Source organism: Hemitrygon akajei, chromosome 11 (assembly GCF_048418815.1).
Source record: "Hemitrygon akajei chromosome 11, sHemAka1.3, whole genome shotgun sequence".
Lineage (NCBI taxonomy): Eukaryota > Metazoa > Chordata > Chondrichthyes > Myliobatiformes > Dasyatidae > Hemitrygon > Hemitrygon akajei.
The window spans coordinates 139,343,589-139,351,605 of NC_133134.1; the positions used below are offsets into that span (position 1 = coordinate 139,343,589).

At 43.7% G+C, this 8,017-nt stretch overlaps 1 protein-coding gene across 1 annotated transcript in view; it reads right to left on the minus strand.

The window, feature by feature from the left end:
* The window catches only part of prpf6 (PRP6 pre-mRNA processing factor 6 homolog (S. cerevisiae)), a 91,593-nt gene extending 86,434 nt beyond the window's left edge, over positions 1-5,159 (minus strand). The window contains exon 1 of the mRNA XM_073061784.1: positions 4,945-5,159. Coding sequence (XP_072917885.1) covers positions 4,945-5,120 — 176 coding nt within the window. The 5' untranslated portion in view covers positions 5,121-5,159. The remainder of the gene's footprint in view (positions 1-4,944) is intronic.
* Positions 5,160-8,017: the final 2,858 nt, after the last annotated feature.

Genomic DNA, 8,017 nt, shown 5'->3' on the forward strand with positions numbered 1-8,017 from the left:
GCCCCAGGAAAAAGCCTCTGACCGTCCACATGATCAATGCCTCTCATTACCTTATACACTTCTATCAGGTCACCTCTCATCCTCCGTCGCTCCAAGGAGAAAAGGCCAAGTTCACTCATCCTATTCTCATAAGGCATGCTCCCCAATCCAGACAACATCCTTGTAAATCTTCTCTGCACCCTTTCTATGGTTTCCACGTCCTTCCTATAGTGAGGTGACCAGAATTGACCACAGAACTCCAAGTGGGGTCTAACCAGGGTCCTGTATAGCTGCAACATTACCTCTCAGCTCCTAAATTCAATTCCACGATTGATGAAGGCCAATACACCATATGCCTTCTTAACCACAGAGTCAACCTGCACAGCTGCTTTGAGTGTCCTATGGACTCAGACCCCAAGATCCCTCTGATCCTCCACACTGCCAAGAGTCCTACCGTTAATACTATATTCTGCCATTATATTTGACCTACCAAAATGAACCACATCACACTTATCTGGGTTGAACTCCATCTGCCACTTCTCAGCCCTGTTTTTTTTCATCCTATCAATGTCCTGCTGTAACCTCTGACAGCCCTCCACACTATCCACAACACCTCCAATCTTTGTGTCATCAGCAAACTTACTAACCGATCCCTCCACTTCCTCCTCCAGGTCATTTATAAAATAATCACGAGGAGTATGGGTCCCAGAACAGATCCCTGAGACACACCACTGGTGACCAACCTCCATGCAGAATATGACCCGTCTACAACCACTCTTTGCCTTCTGTGAGCAAGCCAGTTCTGGATCCACAAAACAATAACCCTTGGATCCCATGCCTCCTCACTTTCTCAATAAGCTTTGCACGGGGTACCTTATCAAATGCCTTGCTGAAATCCACATACACTACATCTACTGCTCTACCTTCATCAATGTGTTTAGTCACATCCTCAAAAAAATCAATCAAGCTCTGAAAGCACGACCTGCCCTTGACAAAGCCATGCTGACTATTCCTATTATTATACCTCTCCAAATGTTCATAAATCCTGCCTCTCAGGATCTTCTCCATCAACTTACCAACTACTGAGGTAAGACTCACTGGTCTATAATTTCCTGGTCTATCTCTACTCCCTTTCTTGAATAAAGAAACAACATCTGCAACCCTCCAATCCTCCATAGCCTATATCGTGCCAATTGATGATGCAAAGATGATCGCCAGAGGCTCAGCAATCCCCTCCCTCTCCTCCCACAGTAGCCTGAGGTACATCTCATCTGGTCCCAGCGACTTATCCAACTTGATGCTTTCGAAAAACTCCAGCTCATCCTCTTTCTTAATATCTACATGTTCAAGCTTTTCAGTCTGCTGAAAGTCATCACTAGAATCACCAAGATCCTTTTCCATAGTGAATACTTAAGTATTCATTAAGTACCTCTGCTATTTCCTCTGATTCCATACACACTTTCCCACTGGCACACTTGATAGGTCTTATTCTTTCACGTCTTATCCTCTTGCTCTTCACATACTTGTAGAATACCTTGGGGTTTTCCTTAATTCTGCCCACCAAGGCCTTCTCATGGCCCGTTCTGGCTCTCCTAATTTCCTTCTTAAGCTCCTTACTAGTCGTCTTATAATCTTCTAGATCTCTAACATTACCTAGCTCTCTGAACCTTTTGTAAGTTTTTCTTTTCTTTTTGACTAGATTTATTACAGCCTTTGTACACCACAGTTCCTGTACCCTACATAACTTCCATCTCTTTGGAACGTACCTATACAGAACTCTACACAAATATCCCCTGAATATTTGCCACATTTCTTCAGTACTCTTCCCTGAGAACATCTGTTTCCAGTTTAAGCCTCCAATTTCCTGCCTGATAACCACATAATTCCCCTTACTCCAATTAAACGCTTTTCTAACTTGTCTGTTCTTATCTCTCTCCAATGCTATTGTGAAGGAGACAGAATTATGATCACTATCTCCAAAATGCTCTCCAACTGAGAGATCGGACACCTGACCAGGTTCATTTCCCAATACCAAATCAAGTACAGCCTCTCCTTTTGTAGGCTTATCTACATGTTGTGTCAAGAAACCTTTCTGAACACTCCTAACAAACTCCATCCCATCTAAACCCCTAACTCTAGGGAGATGCCAATCGATATTTGGGAAATTTAAATCTCCCATCATGACAACTCTTATTATTACACCTTTCCAGGATCTGTTTCCCTATCTGCTCCTTGATATCCCTGTTATTATTGGGCGGCCTATAAAAAACACCCAGTAAAGTTATTGACCCCTTCCTGTTCCTAACTTCCACCCACGGAAACTCCATAGACAATCCCTCCATGGCATCCACCTTTTCGGCAGCCGTGACACTATGTCTGATCAACAGTGCCACGCCCCCACCTCTTTTGCCTCTCTCTCTGTCCTTTCTGAAACATCTAAAACCCAGTACTTGAAGTAACCATTCCTGTCCCTGAGCCATCCAAGTCTCTGTAATGGCCACCACATTAGATCTCCAAGTACTGATCCACACACTAAGCTCATCCGCTTTGTTAACAACAATCCTTGTGTTAAAATAGACACATCTCAAACCTTCGGTCTGAGCGCGTCCCTTCTCTATCACCTGCCTATCCTCCCTCTCGCACAGTCTACAAGCTTTCTCAATTTGTCAGCTAACCTCCTCTTCCCCAGTCTCTTCAGTTTGGTTCCCACCCCCAACAATTCTAGTTTAAACTCTCCCCAGTAGCCTTAGCGAACCTCCACGCCTGGATATTGGTCCCCCTGGGATTCAAGTACAACCCGTCCTTTTTGTACAGGTCATAACTGCCCCAAAAGAGGTCCAATGATCCAGAAATCTGAATCCCTACCCCCTACTCCAATCCCTCAGCCACACATTTATCCTCCACCTCATCCTATTCCTATTCTCACTGTCGCGTGGCACAGGCAGTAATCCCAAGATTATTACCTTTGCAGTCCCGTTTCTCAATTTCCTTTCTAACTCCCTGTAGTCTTTTTTCAGGACCTCTTCCCTTTTCCTACCTATGTCATTGTACCTATGTACCACGGCCTCTGGCTGTTCTCCCTCCCACTGCAGGATATATTGGATGCGATCCAAAACATCCCGGACCCTGGCGCCTGGGAGGCAAACTCCAATGCGAATTCCTTTCCTGTGTCCACAGAATCACCTGCCTGACCCCCTAACTATAGAGTACCCTATCACTTCTGCCTTCCTCTTCCCTTTCCTACCCTCCTGAGCCACTCTGTCTCTGAGCCACTCGGCCACTACCGCTTCCCCCTGGTAGACTGTCCCTTCCAATGGTACTCAAACAGGAGTACTTATTGTCAAGGGGTACAGCCACAGGGGTACTCTCTAGTACCTGACTCTTCCCCTTCCCCCTCCTATGACCCACCTGTCTATCTCCTGTGGCCCTGGTGTGACCATCTGCCTATAACTCCTTTCTATCACCTCCTTGCTCTCCCTGATGAGGCGAAGGTCATCGAGCTGTATCTCCAGTTCCTGAACTCGGTCCGTCAGGAGCTGCAGCTCGACACACCTGATGCAGATGTGGCTGTCCGTGAGGCTGAGAGACTCCAGGACCCCCCACATCTGACACCAAGCACAAAAAACTGGCCTCACACTCATACTACCTCCTTTCCGCCATTAACACAGTTAAACTTACCTTGCCTTGTCCTGTTACCGCCTAAGCCCATTGAGCCAAAGCCCTATCACTCTGCCTCCCTCTCACTCCGCTGCCCGCTGGATACGGCGGTTTTCTTTTTAAACCTTTCGCGCGCTACTGGCTGACATTACGCGCCTGTGCAGCCTTGCCTCTTTTACCCCAAGTAGTAAAAAAACTCCCTTCCCTCCGAAAAATCAATCATTCACTCACAGTCTTCTTGCTCCGAACTTCCTACACTGTTTCAGAAGTATTTAGGATGGTAAATTATTCACGCATAATGTGGACAGTGTCAAGTTTGCTTGTAGCACCTAACATCAACAAGGTTATTTTCTTTAAGCATCCTGCCCCTACTGCAACACACATTCCTCCAAAAGTTGTCCATAGTGAGATGTTGGAAGATAGGGACAGCTCCTGTATTTTGTAAACCACTCCTCACCAAAGACAAACATCAATGATGAAATTCACTACAGCCATCTGCTGACTGAAAAAAATTGGTACATTTCAAGATCAAGACTAAAAGCCTGGCACAGAACTCAAACTGCAGTAAAACCAGCCCACCTCAGTGCTTCTGACACATGGCAGCTTTGGGCAATGGGGGGGAAGGGGGAGATCATCTCTTCAAAATTCTTTTAATTCACTGGAAAGATAAGCAAGCCAAACTCAACATTATTTCCTAGTCCATCACCTCCAACACTGAGCTTAAGTTACTCTCAGCTGGCTACATTGGACAGACTACACCATCTATGTGCCCAAAAGACTTGCTCTGTTCCAAGCTGTCAATAGGAAGAGATTACCAAGCAGACTAAGAAAATGATCGAAGAATATGCTTTTAAGAGCAACATCCCCATCAAGGTCCTGTATGAAAAGTCAAATTGGACAAGACACCCAAGTAAGCTGACAAAATCTTTGTGCATTAGCCAAAATCTTAATGAGTGGATACTAGGAAAGACACAGCCCGAAATTAACGCTTTTGCACAAATAATGGTGCGTACAAAACGTTGCGTTTGTTACAAGTTACATTGGAAGATCTATTGACACGAGAGACTGTAGATGCCAGAATCTGAAGAAACACACTAAGCCAGTTGAAGAGCATCAACCTAAAACGCTGACCGCCAGTTCCCTCCATTAATACTGCCTGACCTACCGAGTTGCTGCAAAGCTCTTTGAGCCACTGAAGGACCCGGTAGCCATCCATCTACCTGCACCATACCCTGGGCCCGTTAAGTGTTAGGCTCCCCTCGGCGCCACTTCGAACCAAAGCAAACACGCACTGGGGACGGAACTCACCCTCTGCCTAAACCGGGCACATAGCCCAGCGGAGCCGGCATGCCGAGGAACGGTTTCTTCTTCTTATTGAGAGTCCCGGTGAGAGTAGGACCTCCTGAACTCATTCCCGGAGGTGCCGGCGCTGCCGCCGACGATGTCGTTGTGGTCCCTTGTGTTGATACGCCTGCAGCCGCCATTCTGGAGCTAGACTCTGTCCCAGCAGCCAACGCGGCATAAAGGAATGCTGGGTACATTGAATTAACATAATTAATACATAACTGGTATATAATTGGCATAATTTATTCTGCCCCTCTCTCTCTGTAGTTCGTCCTGAAGTTTTGCTTCAAGTAGCAAAAGAGGAAGAGGGTAACAAATAATTTTATCATTAAATATTTCTGTGAACAATTGGCAAGAATAAAAAGCAATATAAAGTCGGAATTTATCTAGGTAAAATGCAACTGGACGCCTTCAAGACACAGTAGCTAATAACTGAACCTAAATCTCAGCAGAACCACGATATAAACTATAAAGAGACTTTTAAACAGCTTTGAAATAGCTTTACGTAAAGAGATTATTTATCGCCATCTACTACAAGGCTAGCATTTCACTGTTGTCAGAGAAAGGGAAGGGACATCCGCGTCACTGTGGCGCATATGATCCACCTGACCAGATAAGGGTAGCAGATTTCCCATCGGAAGGAACAGCAGAGAGCCAGATGAGTTTTTGATAATAAAACCAAAAATGCTTGCAAACACTCATCAAAAAGAAACTATTAACGTTTCAAGACCTGGATGCTTTGTCAGTGCTATTGTTTGCTGGTGTATTTGTCACCATAAGCTAATTCTGGTCTCCAGTTTTAATTAAGTATTTAACTGTAAACCCCAGCTGATTATTGCAAATATGTGGAAGGAATTCTTAGGACGAAGCACATTGGAATAATTGGAAAAATTAGGTTTGCACCCTTCAAGAGCTAATCTGCATTTGGGAATGGGAAGCACCTTGTCCACGAATGGCAACTAAAGGCCAAATGTATGTCATTATAATGTCATCCAAAGACACACTGTGACAGAAGTGTATTACAATCTAGTGGGGCCACCGTACCTGCTTCGATGCCCTGATAAGTTGCTGGAATAGTTTGTTTCCTTATGCTGCTGCTAAAAGCAGTCTTACTGGGGGAATGGGGGAATTTTGTGCTTGCATAGTGATAAAATCCCTTTTCATGTGAAAGGTCCCACTAACAATCCACCATGATCTATATCCTCAGTGCAGTTCAAATATAACTATTCAAGGCAAATTTAAATAACATAAGGATGCAAACTCAATAGTTCTGATAAGTTTTGCTTTTTTGAGCTTGAAGATGTCCATACATATTCCAGTCTCAATATATTTCCTTGGGCTAGGAATTATTACTAATGCATGATAGGTCATTAGTGTGAAATAGCCTTCCTCAATTCCTCAAATTCCCAATCTATGTCATATTATTTCCCAATTTAATTCCACAGTATAATGGCAATAAAGATGGAAACTGAGAGTAGGAGGGCTAAACTAGTTTAAAGAGGTGAAGAATGGAATTTTACTCGTGATATCTGCAACTGAAACATGGCAGAACTGACTTTGAAGCACTTTACCAGACATAGACTTTAACCACAGAACAATACTTCAAAAGGGAACCTGGGAACAAGAACAAGAGGATCTGATGAAATGAGCATTAATCAGAGTATAGAGGTGAATTCCACAATTCGGAAAGGAGACAATTAATGTATTAGGAGTAAGTTTTCACTAATTGTCCCAAGGCTTTCTGACAGTCATGCTGTTTACTTCTTACCTGAGGAGCAACTCTGATCAGCAGTGCTTCAGAGGTGCTGCAGATTTTTTTTTTAATATTGCAATTCATATCCCACCACAGCTCCCGACCCCCTTTCAGGTGACCTCAACCATCCCCCGCCCCAACTGATAGCTAAGACCATTGTCATCTTTAACAAGAGAAAATCTGCAGATGCTGGAAATCCAAGCAACACACACAAAATGCTGGAGGAACTCAGCAGGCCAGCATCTAGGGAAAAAAAGAGTCAATGTTTTGCGCCAAAGCCCTTTAGCAGGACTGAAACCACAGTCCTGTGTGAAGTGAAATGCTCATTACTTGTGCATCTCCATTTTCTGGCAAGAGAAGGAAATGGAGCTCTAACCTCTGGACACGAGACCTCGGGAAAGGCCCTATTAATGTCCGTGTCAGCAACATATACCACACTCCACTCATCAACATGTTTAGGTACTTAATAGAACTTAATCAAATATGTGAAACAGGTTTTCACACCAACAATGACATGCTGACTACCCCTGAGAGTGAAGAAAAATTCTGTCCCTTAGCATTTTTGCATCAAGGTTCCTCACCATCGAAGCCATGCTGGCTTCTCACTACTACCATTAGGCAGGAAGTACAGGAGCCTCATCAGGCCACCATCAGGCTCCTGAACCGGCGTAGATAAGTTCATTCACCTCCAACTCTGAACTGATTCCACAACTGACAGACTCACTTTCAAGGACTCTATAACTCATGTTCTCAGTATTTTTTTTTGCAAAATTTGTCTTCTTTTGCACACTGGCTGCTTGTCAGTCTTTGTTTATGCATAGTTCTCATAAATTCTTTTGTATTTCTCACAATGCCTGCAAGAAAATGAATCTCAGGGTAGTGTATGCTGACATATACTTACTTTGATAATACATTTACTTTGAACGATTTCCCTAGCATTGATGTAAGACTTATTGGTCTGCAGTTATATTTGTTACTCCTTGTTGAATAATGGAACACTATTTGCTATCCTCCAGTCATCCAGTTCTTCTGTGGCCAAAACTGTCACTTAGGACTGAACAATCTTCTCCTTTGCCACCTATTAGCATCCTGAGATCCATTTCATTAGAGTAATTATCCATTCTGTTCTTTCCTATCTTCATTCTTTTAAAATAAGATTGATATATGTGGGAAACCAGTCTTCAGATGCTGGAAATCTGAAATAAAATAAAACAGAAAATGGATCAGAAAGATGAGCTTTATCTGTCGCATGTACATCAAAACATAGGGTGAAATGCATCCTTT